At 42.1% G+C, this 26,751-nt stretch overlaps 1 protein-coding gene across 1 annotated transcript in view; it reads right to left on the reverse strand.

Moving 5' to 3' along the window:
* Positions 1 to 5,043: 5,043 nt before the first annotated feature.
* LOC118803727 overlaps positions 5,044 to 26,751 on the reverse strand; it is a 67,892-nt gene continuing 46,184 nt past the window's right edge. Inside the window, exon 11 of the mRNA XM_036564216.1 lies at positions 5,044 to 5,728. Coding sequence (XP_036420109.1) covers positions 5,199 to 5,728 — 530 coding nt within the window. The 3' untranslated portion in view covers positions 5,044 to 5,198. The remainder of the gene's footprint in view (positions 5,729 to 26,751) is intronic.

Raw genomic sequence — 26,751 nt, forward strand, 5'->3', positions numbered from 1 at the left:
ACATTTGTTCAAGGTCCAGCGTCCCACTCCCCTGTATTTTATTCTTCCTTGAAAGCCAGACAGCAAGTTTACCCTGACCTACCAGAAAGTTTAATAAACACAGCTTGTCTGTATGAGCAGCAACATATTTTTGACTCAAGACATAGACACATAGAGGATTTGCCCACATTATCCCAAGACCCCGACACCAAAGCTTCAATAAGTTTAGCATACCTGTGAGCCTGACACAGTGCAGAAATAAATGCTGTACAGCTTCCTCCCTCCCACAGAAAGGGCACTCACTCACTATAGTGGGGTCAATATGCGACACATGTCTGTTAGTGGCCACGGCCCCATGTACAGTCCTCCACGGCAGATCTCCTGTGCGCTTCTCAATTGGAGGCTTGTACAGTGATCTCCAACTGCCTTGTGGAGAAGAGCCTGGTGCCAACAAACCCAACCACCTTCAAGCAATCCAACAAGGTTCTGTGAAGGACTTTCACAAAGACGACAAACAGTGCCTTTCTTGGATAAACCTGCAAAGCCAGTTAGTTGTGGAGTCCTGAAGAAGAGAAGTGCTCCCTCCTCCTCCTCATAATCCCCTATTTCAGCAGTAACAGGGAGAGAAGGGAAGGGCCCCTGGCCTCCACCTGAGTGGTGCTCTAAGGCGGGCAGTGTTGAGATTACTTCTCCTATGATTCTCTGCAGCAATCAAACAGACATAGTATCAGTTGCAGCATTTACAACATCACCGGATTTCCAGTCCTCACCAGTTCTCACATTTCCTTGTTTTGTAATACATTTGAAAGCGCAGGTGGATACTTCTGAAAGTCATCTCAGTAACCAGAATCAATGGATTGTAGAACAAAGGCTCCTCTTCAACAAGATAACAAAGCTGGACCTCAGATCTAGTAGTCCTAAGTGCCAAAGACCAAGCCCTCAGCACCGACTGATAGAAAGCAGAGGTCCCAGACAGGTCCATCTCTCTCAGCTGCAACACAAACAGGTATCTCTCATAGCCCAAGTCTTCCACCCCCTTACCATCTTAATCGGACAACTGACCCCACCACCAACTTTAAACATTACTGAGGCACCAGAATATAAAAGTTGGATCCAGGACAAAAAGACTCTCCCCAACCCAAAACTTTGTAGGGTACTGAAAAGATAAGGATGGTCAACCCTATCAGATTTTAACCCATGTGTATTGTCTTGTGCCTGTGTTGAGCTCTTTCCATGGGTGAGGTTCTTCCCCATTCCTATCCCCTATAAAATCTGTAGTGCAATTCCAACCCCCATCACCATAGAGAGAGTGTTACTATATTGCTGCAATGCACTCCGTGACTTCTGAAACAACCTCACTCACTCACCACCATGATTAGGAGCATATAAATTAACAAACAGAAACCCTGTTCCCCTAATGTCTGTCTGTACCAATAACAGATGACCCTGCTCTAACTCATTCACATGCAGATTGTCTATTCCCAACCTCCCAAAAAAGAACACTGTTACCCCTGCACTAAGATTGGACCCACGACTGAGAGCATACTTCCCATCCCTCCACAAAACCCACTCCACCTCATTATCCTATCAATGTGAGTTTCTTGCAGAAACAAAGCATCAACTTTGTTATATTTAACAAATTCAGCTAATATAGGCCTTCTGCTCCCCTTTCTGCCCCCATTAATATTCAAGGAGGCGATAATCGACTTATCCAAAGAAGAATGAAAAAGGAGAGAAGAGAGATAGAAAAGGACAGAACACCAAAGGAAGGAAAGCACTCTCAGTGGCTCAGTCACTGCACTTTTGTTTAACAGGGGCTTTTCCCCTCCACAACTTCGTCAGGATTTTCTTTAGACGGAACCTCTTTTGCTTATTATTACTCCACTACCTTTCCAAAAGTCTCATCTAAAAGCATTTATTTCTTGCACTGAATAAAGTTGATCCTCTCCAGCCTGAGACGCTAGGTCAGAAAAGTCAGAAAATGCATCCTCATCCTCCCCTTTCAGTGTCACTGGCATATCCACAGTCTCCACAGACTCACCAACGGCTGCTTCACCACTGCTTATGGCTTCCACATGTTCCCCACACTCAAAGCATCGCATACTCCCCGTGCTCGCATATAAGTCAAATCAAGTCAAGTCAAATTTATTTATATAGTGCCTTTTACAACAGATGTTGTCACAAAGCAGCTTTGCAGAGAATACAGGTCCATGCCCCCAGTGAGCAAGGCTTGGTGACAGTAGCAAGGAAAAACTCCCTCAACAGGAGGAAGAAACCTCAAGAGGAGCCAGACTCAAAAGGGGAACCCATCCTCCTCTGGTCAACACCGGATAACAGCACAGACACAAAACAGTATAAGTGGATACAGTTTTACACTTCTGTACAGTGCGCCGGCCGCATCAGATCCCCCTGGGATGTGATTGAGTGGTGTTCACATCAGACCCTCTTAGGACGGGCAGCCGCTCAGCTCAGGGAAAGAGAAGGGGAGGGGGGAAGGGGGGGATAAGGGGGACAGATAGTTGGTTCAGCTTCAACATTCCCAGATTACCATAGGACTCTCTGTCCCAGATCTGCGCCTTATTCTAACAGGAAAACAAATTAACCAAAGGCTCGACTAAACAGGTAAGTTTTTAGCCTAGACTTAAAGATGGAGGCTGTGTCTGAGTCCCAAACACAGACTGGTAGGTTATTCCAAAGCTGGGGGGCGTTGTATGAAAAGACTCTTCCCCCGACATAACTTTATTTATTCTAGGTACTAAGGCCCGCACCTTGTAATCTAAGTGGGCGTGTTGGTTGATAATAGGAAATAAGGTCACTGAGCTACTGAGGAGCAAGGCCGTTCAAAGCTTTAAACGTCAGTAGAAGAATTTTGTACTCAATGTAAGGTACACAAAATTGGGCTAATGTGGTCAAATTTCCTGTTTTTTTTCCTGGTGAGAACTCTGGCTGCAGCGTTCTGGACTAACTGAAGCTTGTTAAGGTTTTGGCTGTAACAATCAGAAAGTAGAGAGTTACAGTAATCTAACCTGGATGTGATAAAGGCGTGAACTTATGTTTCTGCATCCTGTAGCGACAGTGCATTTCTTAATTTAGCGATGTTACGAAGGTGGAAGAAAGCTATTCTGGTAATATTGGTAATATACTCATCGAAGGCCAGATCGGGATTGATCGTGACACCAAGGCTTTTTACAATGTGCCTGGTGCAATTTAGAAACTATTGAGATTAAGAGTTAACAAATTATTAACAGATTATTCCTAGCAGCTTTTGGACCAAGAAGAAATACTTCTGTTTTGTCTGAGTTTAGTAAGAGGAAGTTACTTGACATCCAGTCTTTAAAGTCTTTTTACTAAGGTAAGATTTGAACCATGAAAGAGCTTTACCTGTCACTCCTACTAGTTTTTCAAGCCTGTCTAATAGCCTGTCTAATATATCATATACAATCTACCCTCATAGGAAACTCTGAACTAAATGTCTGAAGTAGGCTCATTCAAAAACATCAGCACCCGTCGTCTAAAAGACAAAACATGCTGGAGAGTCGAACTTTTACAATTCAGTAGAATCATCTTAACATCACTGGCCATTTTTCCAAAATGAGAAAGTTCAATCACCGTGTCATCATTGGGAATAAACAGGGGCACATTTAAGATTGTTACCTTAGCCATCGGTGAAACCAGTGGAACAACCATATAAAACCCTCCACTTCCCGTAATTCTATGCTCAACTAGTCGGTCAGCCTGTGTCTTCTCCTTCAAAAACACCACCATGGCCTTATTCATCCTCGATGCCAAGATAATGTTCTTGCATCCTACAAACTCTCTTACCACCAGCAACACGTCCTCTACCGCTACATCGGGCCTCAAATCGCACCGCACCCCATGACAAAGCAAGAGGGGCTGGGCGCCACCAGAAACCAGCAAGCACATGAATCAAGATGTAACGCACTGCCAATAAACTGTTTTGAGTATTGTGCATAGACAAAATCTGAAACCCAAAGGAAAAGAGAACAGATGACTCAAAAAGCTGCTCTCACAGAACACTCTCACATCATTCCCTCCATCCACGCACAATCCCCTAGTGACAGAGAGAGAGCGAGAGAGAAAACAGAGAAGTACAGACTGAACTGCTTTTTAAATGAGGAAGAATACAGCACAGCCAGTCAGAATAGAGCTCATTTACATATATCAGTCTTGAAGGCACAATAGCAAATGCAGAAAGTTCATTTATAAAGAATAAAAAAAATGATGATGTAAAAATGAATTTTGACTGTTTTTATACATAAAATCACACAAACATTATAAATGGAGCTCAGAGTGAAAAAATACAAGAAAAGAGTCAAATACAGACCTTTAAAGAGTAACAAGGAGAGAGAGAGAGAGAGAGAGAGAGAGAGAGACAGAGAGCGAGAGAGATACAGAGAGGGAGAGAGAGAGAGAGAGACACAGAAAGAGAGAATCTGCTACCTACAACATAACATGCTAGTCATGTACTAAATTGTTAGCCATTAATTAAGCAATAGAACATGAGAGGGAGTGTGCTATTGGGAAATAACATCACGGCTGTGATTTGGTCACCATAGATCATCACAGCCGTGATTTTATAGCGATAACACATGACCTCAAGTGTTCTATTGCTTTTATACATCAGTTAAATAAATAAAGTAATAAATAAATAAATTGGGCTGTGAACATGGCATTTAATATGTTTTAATGTTAGCAGTTCCTTCCGCTAAATTATAGTTCCTTAACAAGCAGCTTGTTGCTACGTCAGAGTAACAAACTCTGCTCACTCACTGGACATGTATGTTGTAAGCCTCAACTTTAGAATTACAGACTGAGCCATAAAACTGCTGCAATACAAAGTTTACCTCAGTGTTGTCTTTTTTTTGCTAGATCAATATTAATGTTGTTTTGCTCCAGCCAGTCTGTAAAGCATCTCACATTTTGTTTGGCGAATGGTATAGGGTTCATTTCTGGCTGATTCCACGTTGTTTAGGTGTCAAAGTCGTTGCTTAGAAATGGCATCTCAGTGGAGTGATACAGTGCTTGTGAAAAAAACGTGATGTTATGGCGAAATAACAGCACGGCTAGAACGCTTCTCAACGAATCAGCTTGCATGGCCAGAGCTAACTGTTTTATAATTAGAGTTAATGAGAGAGAGAGAGAGAAAGAGAGAGAGAGAGAGTTCTGTGTGTTTTGTGATGTTCACTCAGGAGGTTATTTTATCTCAAACACACTGAGGAGCCATAATAAACCCAAAATCCAGAGTAGAGCAGTTCAGTGAATGTGGTGGAGAATGTGTGTAGGTGTGTCAGTGTGTGTGTATCAGAGGAGACATTGTAGAAGGACAGAGTGCCGGCCAGACAGTCCACATACACTCCTACTCTCTTACAGCTGGAGGGATGAGCAGAGAGTTCAGTGCTGTTACTATTGTGCCAGACAGAGTATCTATTACCAGAACAGCTCAGAATCCAGGACTTTTCATTCAGTCCAAACCGACAGTCATCAATGCCTCCTTTCCTGCTGATTGATTTATATGTTACTGCTATATTAACTGTCCCGCTCCATTCAGCCTCCCAGTAACAGCGTCCAGTCAGACTCTCTCTAAACAGAACCTGCGCACAGCAATCAAATCTCTCCGGATGATCAGGATACATCTGTGAAGATCCCACACGCTCCACCTTTCTGTTCCCATCAGACAGAGAGAGAGAACTGTGTGCTGTGTTTGGATCCAGAGTGAACTCACAGGAATCTGCACACAAGATGAGAGATTAGTGTGTGTGTGTGTGTGTGTGTGTTTGTGTGTGTGTGTATGTGACTGTGTCAGTGTGTGTTTGTGTAAATAAGTGTGTGTGTGTGTGTTAGTTTAGTCCTTCTCTGTCATTTATGGGGTTTAAACGCTGAACATGTGCTAGTTTAGTCATTCTCTGTAGTTTCCGGGGTTTAAACATCTGAATATGTGCTAATTTAGTCGTTCTCGGTCATTTATGGGGTTTAAATGCCTGAATATGTGCCAGTTTAGTCGTTTTCTGTCATTTATGGGGTTTAAACACTTGAATATATGCTAGTTTCGTCGTTCTCTGTAGTTTATGGGGTTTAAATGCTGAATATGTGCTAGTTTAGTTGTTCACTGCCCTTTATGCATTTAAACACCTGAATATGTGCTAGTTTAGTCATTCTCTGTCATTTATAAGGTTTAAATGCTAAATGTGTGCTAGTTTAGTCCTTCTCTGTCATTTATGGGGTTTAAACGCTGAACATGTGCTAGTTTAGTCATTCTCTGTAGTTTCCGGGGTTTAAACATCTGAATATGTGCTAATTTAGTCGTTCTCTGTCATTTATGGGGTTTAAATGCCTGAATATGTGCTAGTTAAGTCGTTCTCTGTCATTTATGGGGTTGAACCGCCTGAATATGCGCTAGTTTAGTCGTTCTCTGTCGTTTATGGGGTTTGAATGCTGAATATTTGCTAGTTTAGTTGGCTTCTGTCGTTTATGGGGTTTAACCCCTTAATATGCACTAGTTTAGTCATTCTCTGTCGTTTACGGGTTTAAACGTCTGAATATGCACTAGGTTAGTCCTTCTCTGTCGTTTATGGGATTTAAACACTGAATATCTGCTAGTTTAGTCATTCTCTGTCAATTATATGGAGTTTAAACGCCTGAATATGTGCTAGTTTTGTCAATCTCTGTCGTTTATGCAATTTAAACACCTGAATATGTGCTAGTTTAGTCATTCTCTGTTGTTTATGGGGTTTAAATGCCTGAACATGCACTAGTTTAGTCGTTCTCTGTCGTTTATGGGGTTTAAATGCCTGGACATCCACTAGGTTAGTCGTTCTCTATCGTTTATGGGGTTTAAATGCCTGTATCTGTGCTAGTTTAGTCGTTCTCTGTCGTTTATGGGGTCGTTCTCTGTCATTTCTCTCTGGAATATATCATGATGCCCTGAAAGTGTTCATGTTTGAATTTCATTACAATGGAAAACTTTTTTGGCATGTATGATATTTCTCTCATTATTTGGACATTGGAGTTTGATTTAAAAGTTTAAAGTGATTTTCTTTGTCCCATAATGTCACTATTCTGGAAATATGAGGTTTTCATCCAGCAGTGATGACATAGTGCATGACTTAGGGGTGGAAGGGAAATGTCAAAAATCGATTTTCTAAATTTTAATTGATAACGTAATGTTTATGGAACGCAAAAGGGTGAGCTGTGCAAAGTATGAAAGTGCAGCGCCCGGACATTTTGTGGCATGCACACTACATTAAAAGCTAGTGCAGACGTCGCAACCCAAATGTTAATGAATCATTTTGTCCTTTCAACAAATAACAACATTTTGAGTACAATTTACCATCTTGGCTGTTCATGTGTCTCAGTATGTGCTAATGTCCTAGTGTTTGTTTGTATAATACAAACAAGAATGCATACTTACTTTGCTCTACTTTAAGCTTTAGCTCAGCTGTAGTCACTTGCATCACCAGCTGGAAACTTTTCCACGAAAGTAGAAATGTTTCTTGTAAAATGTCTCTCAATGTTCTACTTTTTACGAGGCTAAGTCACTTCTCGTTCTCCAGCTTCTTGTTCAAATTTTCCTGTTTTCCTTAAATGGTGCCTGAGGCACCAGAATGTAACTGCTGCACCGTTTAAGGTGGAACAGGACAATTCAAACGAGAATCTGGAGAACAACTTTGCTTTTTCGTTAGCTACTAGCTAGGTGAACTAGCAGTTATAGGCTAGTTCCAGGGCTTTCACACTATGTTGCACACTTTGGAGCCGAGATACAGCGACCTGTCTTGAAGATATTTTACTGACACAGCAACCCCCCCACTCTCTACAATGAGACCAAAACCAAAGTTATGAAATCACTGAAGAAAACAGGTAGAATAGCTGTAATCTGCTGCATGGATATCCATTGCCACAGGATCATATTTCATCGTAACTGCTCATTTTATTGCAGATGAGTGGCAGCAGCGTCTCATGTGCTCCATAGAAGAGCAGTGAATTAGAACCTTCCAGTTGACTTGCCACATCACTTCCATTTGATTTAATAATAAAAATATTGAAAGTAAATTCATTATGGATCATTAGAGGTACTTTGCTTTAAAGGTTCCAAGCTGTCACACAGTGAGAAAACAGAAATCCTTTTATATATAAATCCTTATATTTATATAGAAAATAATCATTTTATCATCGCATCGGAGCCTCTGAATCATAATCGAATCGAATCATGAGGTGCCTAGAGATTCCCACCCCTAGCATGACAGCAACACAGTTGATGACAGTGATGGAAGTGAACCTAAAAATGAAGCTGGGGATGATGCCATGAGTGATCCAAGACAGACGGATGAGTTTGTTTAAAAGCAATATATAATGATTGTTAAATGGTTTGCTTCTCTTTCAATCTAAAGATGAAATTTTACATAAATGATGCTGTATATTTCATACTGTTATCTCTTGCTACTAATATTCAGCTCGGTACATACCCAGCTGTCACTGTGTCTTAAGATGTCTTGACAGTATTTATAAGATGTCTTCAGACATTTTCTTATGCCAAGACATCTCAAGAACGTCTTAAGACGTATGAGTGAAGACACGATTTTTGTCTTGAGACATAAGAGTTAACGTCTTAAGACAAAGAAGTAATTATTTTGTGTGTCTTGAAGATGGGGCATGACTTATACCCAGCTGTCACTGTGTCTTAAGATGTCTTGACAGTATTTATAAGCTGTCTTGAGACATTTTCTTATGGCAAGACATCTCAAGAATGTCTTAAGACGTATGAGTGAAGACAGTGTCTTTGTCTTGAGACATGAAAGTTAACGTCTTAAGACAAAGAAGTAATTATTTTGTGTGTCTTGAAGATGGGGCATGACTTAAGACATCACTTTGTCTTAAGACATAGAGATGTTGTGTCTTAAGACAGTTCAGTTGAGTCCAAAGAGTGGTCCATTACAAAAGGTCCTGTTGTATGAATGTGGTATTCCTGTGGTACTGCCAAACTTACAATACAAAATTAAACTGAGGATTACCAGGATTACCACAGCACTGCCTAATGGAAAATATAATGAGAATATAAGTATGTCCTCAAGAAACAGCCTGCTGTAATCTTATGGTTTTTGTGTGATATTACTAAAAGAACATTCACTAAGGTTTTACTTTCTGTACTTTTGTGATTCTTTTTTTTGTTTGTTTGTTTTGTTTTTTGATTATTGCAGAAATGTGATTACAGTAGCAAAAGAGCAAAATTTACCTTACCTTAAAATGTTTAAACTCATTTCCTTATATCATTGAAGTTCATGGTAGAATAACTTTTAATTTGTAACATTTACCAATGGAGATAATCACAGTCAGTCACAGCCTTTTGCTCATTTGCAGAAAACATGCTATGATTAAAACAACATTGATCTATTTTCAAATGTACAATTGTAACCAGAGACAACAAGCTAGGAACCAAGATAAAACAACTTTGAACTAATAGGAAGTAAGTGTACTTAACAGCTAACCTGGGTACTTTAGAGATCACATACAACCAAAACTTAATGCAGAAAAAGCACTTGGTTCACTCTCTTCTGTTTATTTTCTTAAGCAGATCAGGGCTGCCCAAAGTTAGACCATTAGGACTTTTAATTTGGCCCAACAGAAAGAGAGAACAAACTTTTTTATATACCATGTATAACTTTCAAAATGATTATCTCCAGGTATTTGCAAAACAAGAACAATAATAAACAGATGTATTTGAGTAGTAATATAAATACCTATATTGTTTCACCACGTAAAATTACATAATAAACAGATTTTTGTTTAAATGCCCAACTTCATACTTTGACTTTAATGTTTTAAGACACAGCCTCTTCAGTAATGCTTTGTAAAATAATGCTGTACAGCTGTCTCATGTATTTCAAGAGTTTGCAGTTTTCTATTCTGTGTCTAGATTAAAAAACAAACAAACAAACAAACAAAAACAAAACAGCACAGTTTATTCAGTACAGAGAGGCGCGAACCAGAAAAAAAAGATCTATGGGAGGAAAAGACTGGCGGGAGTTTCAGACCAATCAGAGCGCGCGACTCCGCCTCTTGGACGTTCGGTTTTGAAGCGCGAGCGCTCTCCGCCGTTCCTACTTTTAAAGCCAAGCGCGACCGTTACAGTCGTTTACAGTGAGCGAGTCTCTCAGGTCGCTAACGCGGGCAGTTTATCGAGTTTGTTTAGCGAGTGTTAAACCTCGATAAGACTCTCTTACACTCCTTACTAAGACAGCGCCGCCTGCCGGGTGACGCTTTCAGCTCCCAGAAACGAGGATTTTCAGCTGCGTAGCTGACTGACGATAACTAACTGGACCGAGTGGAGTGGAGACTGGTTTTACGACTGGAGTGGCGACTGCAACGGTCAGAATCTGCTTTTAAAAGGTGAGTAGTGACCGAATGAGATGAGCAGCCTCACTAACAGTCGGCTGGAGTACACTTTTATTTCTGTATTTCTGGGTGGATCTGCCGAGTGAAGACACCAGCGTTAGGGTAGCGTATGTAGTTAGCTAGCTAGCGGCTAAGCGGCTTGTCTGTTTACGCCTCGCGGCTGCGTCAGATGCCGCTTAGCACCGCTCCAAATGAAAGGCTGCCTCAGAATGAAATCTGAGACTGATCACAGTGCAGCAGGGTCAGCACACTGAACAATACAACAATGAGACTGAACATAGCCCGTCAGTCTGTGTGGTTCAGAGAGGGTAGTAATAATTTTAATTTGCTCAGTTACATTTACTCTAGTAACGTCTTGGTGGATTTGTACTTTCTAGAGTATTTTTAAAAGATATTATTTGTGCTTTATATTAATAATCTATGTTTTACTCGGTTACATTTATTAGTAATATATAATGACCAGTTTGTTTTGTGTTTTTCATTGTTATGCTTTGCTGTTATTATCGTTTTGCTGCATTTACCTCATGTGTCTGTTTTGTTTTAGATGTTTCTCATCAGAAATCATCTGAAGCTGAGCAACTGGTGAGACTCAAGTTTTAATTTTTTATATAAAACTATGAATGTCAGACAGATGTTTAAATTTGGTGGGTATTTCAAACAAATATATTTCATGAAGTATTTATCGTACTACAGACGAGCAGAATGTTTAGGTAAAGCTGGGTTAGAGTACTCAAATATCTGCACTTTGTTCATTCAATTTATTAATATGTTATTTGCCATTACAGCTGTGTTCAAAATATCGATATGGCAATATCACCAACACTGTATCAATATTTATGAATTTACTTCTTCACAGTGCTTTAATGTGTAATACTGCAAGTCTCAGAGCCCTACAATTTATAGCATACAGCATGTGGTAAACATGCTGTAATAGAGTTTAGCTCTTATTAATAATCATTTCATGTAATAATTCTCTGTGAGAGATTAGAGACATTGAACTCTTCAAACGTCTGGTTCTTGTCACTGCCACTGTGAACAACTCTGACTCTGTAAGTTTTTCCACAATGGAACATTTTGTATCAAACTACTTTTTGCATCTTAATGATGAAATTGTGCTTAAAAAAGGTGGAATTCTCCTTTAACACAGCTTGTAACAGATACAGATATCAGTACTAAGCTCACACCTGCCTCAACTGCAAATGATCATTTCTGTTGCATGTTGACTTTGGCATGTTAGAGGATGAAAACAATAGAATTATGAATTATCTAATCAACTTTGTTGTTTTCAATCCTTCCCAAGGAACATTCTCTCTTTGGGCCTCATCCAGTATGGTGGCAGTCCATATCATTCTCAACACTCAACTGTGCTTTCACCCAGGTGGCCTCATCCTGATGCTTCTTTCATTACACTGAACACGATTGTCTGAACATCAGCTATGCGTGTGAGCTGGGTGCCACGCTGGAGTTCATGCATAGGTATTATTTAAAGCCTTGTCACTCTTCTTTGTGTACTAAATGCCTGAGTTGATTTTAGATGAGTAAAATTATGTATGCTGTACATTATATTCTACTTATAAAGGGAATATATAATGATTTCCCTTTTATTTACTGTGTTATGTAGCTTTTTGTGTGTGTAAGATACAAAGCTGAAAGTATATGCCAGAGGGAGAAACTCTTTCCCACAGAAACCACTTTTCTCAGCTGCCTGAGGGCTGGAGTTCCCCAGCCCTTTTCCTTTGTTACAAGATGATGTAAGCCCATAACACAATCCTTATTGCCCACCTACCAGCGAGCTTGGCATGCCCTCACACAACGCAACGCATCTTGATCAGTCAGAGCCAAATGAGCGAGCTAACTAATCTGAGCGTACTGGGCTCATCAGGAAGGAGGGGCTCAAAGACACAGGAGCTTTAACAGAGTGTTTCAGACAGAGGGTGAGTAAACAATTACAGTATGAGAAAAATAATGTGTTTCTGGAACACTGAAGCATGTAAAAGTATTATAGTAGACCCCAAAAATAAAATTATGAACATTGGAAATTAGCATAACAGGTCCCCTTTAAATTCAGCCTGCTTGTATATGCAGATCCAAAAGTAATTTCAAATTTATTGTCTTAAAATAGATTTTTAACAGATGCACTTTCCTCATATCTCTGACAAAGAAGACCAACACTGAGAAACAACAGAGGAAGAAGCGATGGGCTGTGAATCTGACAGTTCTCTCACTCATCATGGATTTAACTCTAAAAGGAGAGATCGGTAACAGCATTAGCAGTGTGATATCAGTAATGTTAGTGTTCAGGCATTATGGCATGGACATATGCACATCGAGTTATCTGTGTCCTGTTTCTTGTGTCCACGTATGTCCACATAAAATGTCCACAACTTGGATCTATTTCAGCTCCTTGCACATCTGAGTCTGGTATTAATTGTTTGACAGCTGATCATTATCTGGCTCAGGTATGTTATGAGTGTTGTTGGGGTTCAGACCTCTGTATTACTCTGTTGGTCAATATTTTTTTCAGTTCATATGAATTCGTCTTAAAATTGTTTCCCATCATTTATAATTGTTCATAGTACTGTTGTCAGGTGTGACAACCACACTCGCCACCAGAGGTCAGCATCACCTGAATACTGACGTGCTTCCCAGTTCAACCCTGACCCTTCTCACCTGCAGCTTGTTATCCTTCCTATATAAGGATCCTCAGTACACTGGCTCACTGCGAAGTATTGCCAGTCTCATCTGCATACCAAGCCTTGTTTCAAGTAGGATTGCTGTCATTGGATTATTTAGACCCTTTTCTGAACTCTTGGACTCTGCTTTTGATCTCCCTTTGGTACCTCTGCTGTTTTTGTGATCTTTTCTGGTTTTTTGACTTCTCGACTGTTTTTGACTTTGATATTGGTTTTGAGTGCTTGAGTAAACGGCCTTCATGGATTCTAATCGGTCTGAAGAGTCTCCATTACAGAATACTTCGCCAACCCAGAATCCAGAAGACCCGCTTAATCTCCTTGCTGCTGTTTTGGCTCAGGGTCAGCTATTGGGCTCTCATGCCCAACAACTAGTTCACCTCACCAATACCCTTGACGAATTGCTCCATGTGGTTCGTAACCTTCAGATTTCAGCCCCTCTATCTGCTCAAGCCCCTCCGCCTGCTCAAGTCTCCCCGCAGCCTGCAGTACAGCTTTCCCCACCTCAGACACGTCACTCCCTTCTGTCAAGCTAGCCCTCCCTGATAAATATGATGGTTCCCCTGGTCTGTGTAAAGGATTTCTAATGCAGTGCTCGATTTATTTTTCTCGTGCCCCTACAGCCTTTCCCACAGACTCATCCAAAATAGCGTTTGTTATGTCCCTGCTCACTGGTAAAGCTCTCTCCTGGGCTACAGCTATGTGGCAAACTCAGGTGCCTGATTCCTCTACATATGTTAACTTCGAACGTGTGTTTCGGGAGGTTTTTGATCACCCTGTTTGCGGTAAAGATCCTCTAGAGCTTTTATTATCCCTCAAGCAGGGGAACAAGACAGCAGCGGAGCATGCTTTACACTTCCGCACTCTCGCTGCTGAGGCCGGATGGGACGAGAAATCTTTAAAAGCTGTATACCGCCGTAACCTCAATGAAGCCCTTCAAACGGAACTGGCATGTCGAGACAGTGACAATAGCCTTTCGGATTTCATCCAATTGTCCATCACCTTGGACAACCTCATTCGTTCCAGACGCCGTCCTATCACCAGCTCCTCTTCTATCCCTTCCGCCATTCAGTCTGTGCCGGAGCCCATGGAGATTGGTCGTGTGCAGCTCACCCCCGAAGAACGGCTAAGACGCATGCGCGAGGGTCTTTGCTTTTACTGTGGCCAGCAAGGACACTTTAAAGGTGACTGTCCCACTCTCAAGAATCCCAAACGGGTGAGTGAGACTATCTATTCTCCTATTGAAAGTCGCAAATTCACTCTACCCGTAACACTAATCTGGGGCTCTCACCGTCTCTCTCTCCCAGCGCTGATTGATTCTGGAGCTGCCGGAAACTTTATAGACCAAGACCTTGCAACCAGACTTCACATTCCCCTCCACAAAATAAAATCACCCCTGATAGTTAAAGGACTGGATGGAAAGCCCCTTGGCTCTGGTCAAATCCTAGCTGCCACTCCTCTTTTAAACGTTGTCACAGGAATTTTGCACTCAGAAAGTATGTCACTGTTAGCCATTCCCTCTCCTGAAAATCCCATAGTTCTTGGGTTCCCCTGGCTATCTACTCACAACCCCACAATATCCTGGCCCAACGGTGAATTAGAGAAATGGAGCCCCTTCTGTTTTTCCCACTGCATGACCTTACCATGTTTGACGACTTCAGTTGAAAGTCCTGATACTGCTATAAAAGTGCCACTTCCTGTTGAATATACAGAGTTCTCCTCAGTTTTTAGTAAGACCAAGGCTGCAGCACTTCCACCCCACAGAGACACTGACTGTGCAATTGACCTGCTTCCTGGTACCATACCCCCTAAGAGTCGTATTTATCCCCTGTCTATTCCAGAAACTCAAGCCATGGAAGAGTATGTGGAGGAAGCTCTGAAATTGGGTTACATACGCCCTTCTACCACTCCCCCATCCGCGGGTTTTTTTTGTTTGTTGAAAAAAAGGATGGAGGATTGAGACCATGAATTGACTATCGAGGACTCAATGCGATAACAGTGAAATATCGCTATCCCCTACCTCTAGTCCCGTCAGCCATCGAACAGCTAAGAAAAGCCACCATGTTCACCAAACTGGACCTCCGGAGCGCATACAATTTGATACGTATTAAGCCAGGTGACGAATGGAAAACGGATTTTAGTACTACAACTGGCCATTATGAGTACCAGGTAGTCCCGTACGGGCTGGCAAATGCCCCGGCGGTGTTCCAATCTTTCATAAATGATGTATTCAGAGACATGCTCAATAAGTGGGTGATAGTCTATATTGACGACATTCTTGTTTACTCCCCCTCGCTCACTGAACACATCACTCACGTCAAGATGGTGCTACAACGCCTCCTGAGTCACAATCTATATGTGAAATTGGAAAAATGTGAGTTTCATAAGCCTGTGGTATCATTTCTGGGGTATATCATCTGCACGCAGGGAGTCAAAATGGATGAATCGAAACTGAAAACAGTGACTCAGTGGCCGCGACCCAAATCTGTTAAAGAACTGCAGCGCTTCTTGGGTTTTGCAAACTTTTATAGGCGATTCATCAAAGGCTTCAGCATGATAGCCGCTCCCCTCACCTCTTTAGTACAAGGCAACGCCAAAAAATTGAACTGGTCAGCCAGAGCCGATTCGGCATTTGACTCACTCAAACGGAGCTTCACGACTGCTCCGATTCTCTGCCACCCTGACCCCTCCCATCCTTTTCTGGTGGAAGTGGATGCATCCGAGACTGGGATCGAAGCTGTTCTTTCCTAAAAACATGGGGACCCAGCTAAACTCCACCCCTGTGCGTTCTATTCCAGGAAACTTAATCCTGCCGAGCGAAATTATGACGTGGGCAATCGTGAATTGTTGGCTGTTGCAGCGGCTTTGGGGGAATGGAGGCACTGGCTCGAAGGCGCTGCCCACCCTTTCACCATTCTCACAGATCATAGAAACTTGGAGTACATTAAATCAGTAAAACGTCTAAATTCTCGCCAGGCCCGGTGGGCGTTATTCTTTACACGCTTCAATTTCACTTTAACATATAGACCTGGATCTAAGAATGGCAAGGCTGACGCTCTCTCCCGCCAACATGATTCTGAGGAAAAGCCCAGCTGTACAGACCCCATAATATCCCCTTCGTGTATTGTTGCCCCAATTTCTTGGGATTGTATGGAAGAAATTAGGAGAGCTCAAAACAATGACCCAGCACCCCCAACATGTCCAACTGACATGTCCATGTTCCCGTTAACCTTCGAAGTAATGTGGTGCAGTGGGTGCACTCCTCTTTGAGCTCGGGTCATCCTGGTATCACCCGAACGATTTCCTTGGTCCGGAACACTTTCTGGTGGCCCAGTTTATCCACTGACGTGACGAATTTTGTCAAGTCATGTTCAGTTTGTGCTAGAAGTAAAACACCCCGTCAATGCCCTGCTGGGCGCCTTATGCCTCTTCCTGTCCCACATCGCCCCTGGTCGCACATAGCTGTGGATTTCTTGACAGATCTACCTCCCTCTAATGGTAACACGGCAATTTTAGTGGTCATAGACCGATTTTCCAAAGCCTGCAGATTGATTCCCCTCAAAAAGTTACCATCTGCCTTGGAGACGGCGGAGAGGTTCTTCCATGAAGTATTTCGTTTTTACGGGCTGCCCGAGGATATTGTTTCTGATAGGGGGTTCAGTTTACTTCACATGTATGGAAGGAATTTTGCAAATTGCTGAATATTAACGTCAGTCTCACTTCCAGCTACCACCCTCAGTCCAATGGACAAGTGGAGAGGCTGAATCAAGAAATAGGCCGTTATTTGTGCTCTTACTGCAGTGACAACCAGCACGACTGGAGCCGTTTTCTTCCCTGGGCAGAATATGCACAGAATTCCCTATTACATTCCTCTACAGGCCTGTCTCCGTTTCAGTGCGTGCTAGGCTTTCAACCCCCATTATTTCCCTGGTCAGGTGAGCCGTCTGAAGTGCCGGCAGTCGACGACTGGATGAGGAGGAGTGAGGGGGTTTGGAACTCAGCACATGTACGGCTCCAAAGAGCAATCCGTCAGCAGAAAATCCACGCAGATCACAGACGCGGCAACACTCCCACCTTCTGTCCAGGGCAAAAGGTATGGCTCTCCACACGTGATTTGAAACTGCGACTACCCTGCAAGAAGCTGAGCCCTAGGTATATTGGTCCTTTTTCTGTCTTGCGTAGGATTAACCCTGTTACCTACCGCCTTGAGTTGCCCCCACATTACCGCATCTCCCCATCTTTTCATGTCTCTCTCCTGAAGCCTGTTTCCTCTACAGGTGATGTGCTGGCCTCTGACGACGGGCCTCCCCCCCCCACTAGAAGTGGATGGGGGATATGCATACACGGTGCGTGCAGATGACATCCTTGATCCTTCCCTCATCACTGACTTCCACAGGGCCCATCCGGATCGTCCAGCCCCTCGCACTAGGGGTCGTCCTCGTCGCAGGTCTGATGCGCCTGCTGGAGCAGCCGCCTTGGGGGGGGGTTCTGTCAGGTGTGACAACCACACTCGCCACCAGAGGTCAGCATCACCTGAATACTGACGTGCTTCCCAGTTCAACCCTGACCCTTCTCACCTGCAGCTTGTTATCCTTCCTATATAAGGATCCTCAGTACACTGGCTCACTGCGAAGTATTGCCAGTCTCATCTGCATACCAAGCCTTGTTTCAAGTAGGATTGCTGTCATTGGATTATTTAGACCCTTTTCTGAACTCTTGGACTCTGCTTTTGAGCTCCCTTTGGTACCTCTGCTGTTTTTGTGATCTTTTCTGATATTGGTTTTTGTGTGCTTGAGTAAACGGCCTTCATGGATTCTAATCGGTCTGAAGAGTCTCCATTACAACTGTATTGCTAATAACTTTAGCATAACCTATATATGGAATAACAGCAGACCTTAAAATCAGATTCATTGGTCGGAACTGTGTATTTATTGCAGTATATTTCAAATTTCTACACAAAGTCAGTTAACATGTTTTTCTCCGTTTGTAGAACATATCAAGTGTGATGACGCTATTGTACTATGCATATACACAGTTGTAAAAAACAATAAACAATAACTGTAATCTATATTTTTTGAAAGCTATGTGGGTGCTTTTTCATGGGCTATGCTTTGGATTGCAGAGTAAATTATTTGAATGTAGAAGTATTCTGAATTTTTAACAGATTAACAAGGAAATACAAAACTGTAAAATAGTGATTTTCCATACTCCTTTAAATTACATTACTGTAATTTATGCATACTTATTATTGTTCTTTGTTCTCCTTCTTCTTATTATTTTAAAAGTTGATAAAATGATACCTTCATTAAAAAATGAAGCAACTGTAAAATAGTAATTGTAAAAAAATATATCTGTAACACATTTTTAAAACATTAAGGGTTAATTACTATAAAAAGGTATTTAAAAGAACTGAATTAGATTTTTAAATTTTGCAGGAACGCTGTATTACAAAATAGTTGCATAAGAGTCTTCCCTCATACTACTACCATGTTGAAGGCATGGTCTGAACTCACAAATAAATTTTCACTGATTCCATAAGCTTTTCTAATGCAACAGAAACATTTAAAGGTGTATTCCACATTTTTGTACACTTGATTCTGTCATTGCGATGTAAACAAAGTCATTTAGTGGTTTCATATAAAATGGCTTATTGTAGAGAAAGCTACAGACTGGGAACCATGTGCCTATTATTATTATTATTACTTTTGTTGTTAAATTTGTTCTGAAATGTATAAATGTAGTATGTACTAATGTATGTAATGTTTGTATGTTTATAAAATAATATACAATATATATATATATATATATTAAAATAAGTGATACCATTATGCATCCTACATAGAACAAAAAAATTAAATAATGAAAAAAATAATCACTAGAATTTTTGCTATAAATAATGTTACTTTTTAAAATTCCCTTAAAAATATTTAAAAGTGAAAGATTTATTTTAAAAAAGTGTAGGTCAAATTTAAAAATACGTATTATGCATCCTACATCTTGAGACATCTTGGGATGTTATTATTGCCGAGACATCTTAAGATCCGTGTCTATAGACATGTCTTAAAGACATGTCTTCATTTCTTAAGACATGCCTCAAGATGTCCTAAGACGTCTTCATAATGTGTCTTTAGACATGTCTTAAGACATCCCAAGACATGGTAATGGCTGGGTATGTAGCATTGTTTGAGACTCCCTGGTCACTTTATTAGGTACTGTTATCTGCTCCACTTACCACATAGATGCACTTTGTAGTTCCACAATTACTATTAAATGTTTTCGAACAAAATTTGTTAGCCCCCCCTTTGCCCCATTCATCAGTGGTCAGGACCCCCACAGATGTCAGAGAAACAGAAAATTGATCATCTTTCTGTAAGGTTTGTTAACTGTGCAGTAAAGACAATGTGCACCTTTCTTTTAATTTATTGTTACAAATGAAAGCTTTAGCGCAAGTTCTGCCAGGAAGACTCCAATGCTACGTCACTCATTACTCTGACCAATCACAAGCTTCCACCTGTCTTTAAAATGACTCGACTTACACACCTGCTTTGCTGCTTTCAGATGCTGACGTTTCGTCGTTCCTTTTCGAGTCAATCCCCTTGGTGTTGCTACTCGCAAGTGTTCTGGCAAGAAGCGGCTTGTTTTTGATTTGTCTTCTCCTCATTCAGATCTGGTTGCTAGTGTTAACGAATGCATTCCTCTCGAGCCGTTCTCCCTGTATTATGCCTCTGCTGATGATGCTGCCTGGTTTATTAAGGTTGTGGGTCGTGGCGCTCTGCTGGCTAAAGCAGATATTACGGACACCTCTAAAATATTGCCTATTCACCCATCGGATTGGCCTCTTTTGACGTTCAGTGGGAGTCTGAAGGAGTGGGAGGTTTCATTTTGCCGTCCGGCTTACTTTCGGTTGCAGGAGTGGCCTCGTATTTTTGATTGTCTTTCCGAGGCATTGGGTCCTGTTGAACGTCTGTGACTTGCCTTTCGTCCTCCATCTCTTGGATGATTTTTTGCTCGTGGACCATCTTCTCGTCGTTCTGTGCTAGATGTCCTCAAGGGCGTTTTTGTGAATTGGGCGTTCCTCTCTCTGCTGAAAAGACTGTCCTTCCACCAGTCTCCAATTTCTCGGCATCGTTTTGGATTCTGTTGAAATGCGTGCGTCTCTCCCCGCAGATAAGCTTGCTAGGATTAGATCGGTTTTAGGAGCCTTTCTCTCAGCTTCATCTGTTTCTAAGCGTAACGTTCTCTCTCTTTTCGGTCTTCTCAACTTTGCTATGCGCGTCATTCCTCGGGGTTGTTCTTTTATTTCTCGCTTACTCCGTGGTTAATTTGCGTGATGTCGTTGCCCTTGACGATGGCTGCCGGTCCTATCTGCGGTTCTGGTCTCGACTCCTCGAGCAATGGAACGGCATCTCCTTTTACTCTGACGTGGTTGAGTGCTCTGACTCTCTTGCTTTGTTCACTGACGCCGGTCCCTCAGTTGGTTTTGGGGGGTACTTCCAAGGCCATTGGTTCACAGATAAATGGCCAGCCGAATTCTCTAAATTTGCCCTTGGATCTGCTTCCTCGGCACTGCACTAGATTTATCCCATCATCGTCGCTAGCATTCTGTGGGGTGAGGCTTGGTCACGGAGACGTATTAATATTTTTGCGACAACGAAGTCGTGGTTGCCATCATTAACAAAGGAAGGTCATCATGTAGCACTTAGACGTTTAACATGGCAATCAGTCATTCATAACTTTATTGTGACAGCTGAACATATTCCTGGTCATTTTTGATCTCGTTTACAGGAGTTCAGACGTCTCTGCCCCTCGGCCAACATGGATCCAACACCTTGCCCTCCTTTCACCCTACTCATTTTGGATTAAATAACTATTGTAACGCCTTGCTATATTCAGCCAAATATTGTATGTCAAAGGCTTAGTCCCTTCCACTCTTAAAGCTTATAACTCCAAATGGGCTTGGTTTGTTCTGTTCTGTCTTTCACTACAAATTCCGTTTTTTCCATACTCATGACAACAGTTGGCGCATTCATTGTTCATAATTATCAGACTCGCAATCTTAAAGCCGCTTCAATTTGTGAATGTTAGCAGGTATCCAATTCCATCCTAGATGTAATGACCCCGACTATCCTAGTTTATTTTCCAACCCAGCTATCTGCTTGCTTCTTAAAGGTTTAAATAAATTTACATCGCAAGTTTCAGATAAATGTTTACCCATAACTCCTGAAATACTGCAGATGCTTATCTTTGCTCTACGCGAAGGTCTTTTTACACCTTTCATTAACACTTTACTTGAGGCTGTTTTTCTCATGGCTTTTTAGGGTTCCATGCGTCCAGGGGAATTCACTTCTAACAGTCATTCGATCCCACACGAGGTCTCACACTGTCTGATATACGCTTCTCGCCTCACTTCTTTACTATCTTCCTTAAGCACTCTCTGAAGCTGGTGTTTCTATTAAAATCTGTAGACTAAACACCTCCTTCTGTCCCTATTCCTCTATGACCTGTTATCTGAAACTACGCCCACCTACTCTCAACTCACCTCTTTTTATATTACCAAACAGCCTTCCTATGACTGCACAATGGTTCAGGGAACACCTAGCCTTCGTCATTACAAAATGTGGACTGTCCTCATCTCACTACACAGGCCATTCCTTTAGATAGGAGCAGCTACAACCGAAGCTAAACTTGGTCTACCCATCAATTCAATCAAGCTGCTTGGGAGATGGTCCTCATCTGCCTATGAATCCTACATAAGGCTAGATGCATAACTCATCATGGATGCTCAGTTGGCTTTCTCAAAATCTATCAAGGTACATTATATTTCTTGCAACTACTGGTGGCGGCTACTGACCTTTGCAACTGAATGAACACTGCATGATTTAAGTACAATCTTTGCTTAACTCTCTAAACAGTACCTCTTTTACGTTATACATTTTAATCCATGGCAATTGGTGCTTTTGTTCTGCATTTATGAGCTCATCTGCCAAGCCATTGCTTGCCTATATGAGCTAATTGCTGAGCAAATGCCATGCAATCTCAATACATAAATGGGCCATCATCATAACAAACACTTGCATATATGGACCAGTCACCTGAGCAAACGCCACATGGGCTCGTAACCTGAGCAAAATGCTATGCTTATTTTGGCTCATAACCTGTGTAAAACACAGCAATTAATGTGAGGGCATGTCGCCCCAATGAAAGCTATGCATGTACGGGCCCGTCGCCCAAGCAAAAATGCTATGCATGAGAGGGCGCGTCGCCCTCACGAACGCTATGCATGTGAGGGCCCGTCGCCCTAAAGACCGCTATGCATGTGAGGGCGCGTCGCCCTAAAGAACGCTATGCATGTGAGGGCCTGTCGCCCTAAAGACCGCTATGCATGTGAGGGCGCGTTGCCCTAAAGAACGCTATGCATGTGAGGGCGCGTTGCCCTAATGAACGCTATGCATGTGAGGGCCCGTCGCCCTAACGAACGCTATGCATGTGAGGGCGTGTCGCCCTAACGAACGCAATGCATGTGTGGGCCCATCGCCCAGTGAACATAGTGCATGTGTGGGCCCATCGCCCAGCGAACATACTGCATGTGTGGGCCCGTCGCCCAGCGATCATACTGCATGTGAGGGCGCGTTGCCCTAATGAACGCTATGCATGTGAGGGCGCGTCGGCCATTATGAACGCTATGCATGTGAGGGCGCGTCGCCCTAACGAACGCAATGCATGTGTGGGCCCATCGCCCAGTGAACATAGTGCATGTGTGGGCCCATCGCCCAGCGAACATACTGCATGTATGGGCCCGTCACCCAGCGAACATAGTGCATATGTGGGCCCGTCGCCCAGCCAACATAGTGCATATGTGGGCCCGTCGCCCAGCCAACATAGTGCATGTGTGGGCCCATCGCCCAGCCAACATAGTGCATGTGTGGGCCCGTCGCCCAGCCAACATAGTGCATGTGTGGGCTCGTCATCCAACCAAACATGGTGCATGTATAGCAGTCCTTGTATCTGATGTTTACATAGTAAATACCGCAGTACTCCTTACGTAATGTAAGCATGAAATTGTTGCTCTCTGCAAACGATTTACAGCGTCGAGGCCTCGGCCTCTAAAAGTTTTCTTTAGAGTTTTCTTTTAACCTGACGAAAACTTTAAGCTTAAAGCCGCTTAGGTACTCCAGGTGACCTATGCGTTAGAACAACTAAGTTCTGTCACTTATTACACCACCACAATGGTATTTAGAATGATGAGCCCATTCACTTATCACTCCATTTTAGCATATGTAATAATTAAAAGCACTTAGTACACTTAATCAGTAATTTAATTGCACTTGTTACTAATACCCATGATCTGTACTTTTATTGGATATATACTGATGCATCTTGCTAATATCTCTTATGTTCCATTTCAGACTAGTCAATTCAGGTAAAGCCTTTCCCGGTGGGTATCCATTATCTCTTACAAATCTTTTGGGGTATGCTCCGCCCCCTGTCGTCCCTGTACGGCAGGATCTGCGAAGCTCTACACGTCAAAGTACCTGGGCTGATGACAGGGCCCGCGCAAAGGATTTTAAATTACAAAATTTTGTTGTCTATGGAATCGTAAAATACTATTAGATTAAACTATTTTCCTTCCTTCACGCTCGTCTCTGGAGTCTTTCTGGTAGAACTTCTATTCTCAGTAATAGACATGTCACAGTTATTACATAATTGCCTGAGTGTAATTATTTAAGCTGATCACAGTTATTTTCCACAGTTGTTAGCTTTGTCATGACAAATAGAATGTGATTTGGTAAATATAAGAAAGGAGAAAACACTTGGCAAAGTGACAAACTGTAGATTACCTGTTGATGCATGAACTCATGAGGCTTACTCATATTAAGATATACCGATTTTGGAGTTCACACAGATGATAATGGCCTGCTTCATAGTTACTTAAAGGCTAAATATAAGCTCATAATGAGCTTATAAGCTCCAAATGGACTAAAATAATGATATGTCAGTGAACAGTGGCATGTTTTCCATATTTATCAAGATACTATATTCACACAGTTAAACTCAAACTGTATGATTAGAGATAGTTGAATCTATATGATGTGTTGAAAGACATGGAGAGGTCTTTAATGGCAGGAGCTCCAGTAAACATGTAATTTAAACTGTCAGACAGTCTGCAGAATACAGTCTGACTTAGCGCAGCAATGTGGTCTTGGTTTCAGTTGGTTTCAGTGACAAAAACAGACAAGCTGCTAAATGTTATGACTACAAACACAATTGGGACTGTGAGACTGTTAATACTGATCATCCTGTTTTTTTACACTCGTAAAATGTTTTACTCTGTAGCAGCAGTGTTTTTTGGATCATACAGTATATATAATTTTTTATTAACAAGCATATAGAGCACCACCACCTCACTCTGTGCTTGATTTGCTTTCCATGATAAGAAAATGTCTCCGGCTCTGGGACCTACTCGGACTCCATGTCCCAGAATACTGTTGGCTGTATTTTTTGGATTTTACCTATGTCTGTGTACTGACTATGAATCTGAATTCTGATTTAAACAGTAAAGCCTCTTTTTGCCTTTTTACCTGCGACTGTCTCAATCATTCTGCCATGTTAATCCATAGGGTTTAATATGATGTTGGTCCACCCTTTACAGCTAGAACAGCTTCAACTCTTCTGGGAAGGCTTTCCACAAGGTTTAGGAGTGTGTTTATGGGAATTTTTGACCATTCTTCCAGAAGCGCATTTGTGAGGTCAGACACTGGTGTAGGACGAGAAGGCCTGGCTCACATTCTCCGCTCTAATTCATCCCAAAGGTGTTCTATCAGGTTGAGGTCAGGACTCTGTGCAGGCCAGTCAAGTTCTTCCACACCAAACTCACTCATTTATGTCTTTATAGACCTTGCTTTCGACACTGGTGTGCAGTCATGTTGGAACAGGAAGGGGCCATCCCCAAACTGTTCCCACAAAGTTAGGAGCATGAAATTGTCCAAAATCTCTTGGTCTGCTGAAGCATTAAGAGTTCCTTTCACTGGAACTAAGGGGCTGTGCCCAACTCCTGAAAAACAACCCCACACCATAATCCCCCTCCACCAAACTTTACACTTGGCACAATGCAGTCAGACCAGTACCATTCTCCTGGCAACTGCCAAACCCAGACTCGTCCATCAGATTGCCAAATGGAGAAGCGTGATTTGTCACTCCAGAGAACACATCTCCACTGCTCTAGAGTCCAGTGGCGGCGCTTTACACCAATGCATTTGACGCTTTGCATTGCGCTTCATGATGTAAGGCTTGGATGCAGCTGCTTAGCCATGGAAACCCATTTGATCAAGCTCTCTTGAGCTAATCTGAAGGCCACATGAAGTTTGGAGGTCTGTAGCGATTGACTCTGCAGAAAGTTGGCAACCTTGCTATGCACCTCAGCATCTGCTGACCCCGCTCTGTCATTTTACGTGGCCTACCACTTCGTGGTTGAGTTGCTGTCATTCCCAATTGCTTCCACTTTGTTAGAATACCACTGACAGTTGACAGTGGAATATTTAGTAGCGAGGAAATTCCATGACTGGACTTGTTTCACAGGTGGCATCCTATCACGGTACCACGCTGGAATTCACTGAGCTCCTGAGAGTGACCCATTCTTTCACAAATGTTTGTAGAAGCAGTCTGCATGTCTAGGTGCTTGGTTTTATACACCTGTGGCCATGGAAGTGATTGGAACACCTGAATTCAATGATTTGGATCGGCGAGTGAATACTTTTGGCAATATAGTGTATATGGATTTTAATATAGCGATACTTTAAGAATGTTTTGATCCTAGAGAAATGGTTTACTGAAACACCTAATTCACCCAATTTCCCCCTTTCCCAAAACAGCTTATGAGCCAAGAGCTGGTCTCTGAAATTAGTAGCTTTAGCACTGGATTTATGAGGCTAATTTAACTTGTTAGCTACATTAGCTTTGTAGCTCCAATTTTAAAACTAAAGAAGCAAACTTCAGACACCAAACATTTCTTGGCTCATAAGATAGGGAGTAAGGGAGTGTTCAGATGCCTTTTTAAACTCTCTCAAGCACGTTTCATTATTGTCTGTAAAGCAATTGTGACTGAAAACTGTTCCACTAGCTTCCTTTACATTTTTAGTCTGCATGTTTAAGAGCACCATATGTCATCACAGCTGACCAATCAATAGCAAGGACATCTTCTCTCTTGTCACTTATCCAACCAGGATGAAAGGTTAGTTGGCTGTTTTCACCTGGAGTTGTACAACACAGACACACAGATTTCCTCAGTCTGAATATGAAAAAGACATTTATATTCATTATTACTAGGGACGGGAAAAAATTGATTCTTTGATGTATCGCGATGCGGACGTGAACGATTCTGAATCGATTCGCAAATGTCAAAAATCGATTTTCTAAATTTTAATTTATAATGTAATGTTGACGGAATGCAAAGGGTGGAACTTGGACTTGGGTAAGTGCAGCGCCCGGACAGTCTGTGGCGGCACATAACAAAAACACCACTGGATGAGCGAGAAATCCGACTGGCTCCCTCTGCATCAAAAGCCAGGTTATGTCAGGAGTCACAACCCAAATGTTTAGAAGAGCCATTTTGTCCTTTCAACAAAAATCAAACCACCTTGGGAGCCACAACATTTAATGTCTAGTATGTCTCAGTGTG

Source organism: Colossoma macropomum, unplaced genomic scaffold, assembly GCF_904425465.1.
Source record: "Colossoma macropomum unplaced genomic scaffold, Colossoma_macropomum, whole genome shotgun sequence".
Classification (NCBI taxonomy): Eukaryota; Metazoa; Chordata; class Actinopteri; order Characiformes; family Serrasalmidae; genus Colossoma; species Colossoma macropomum.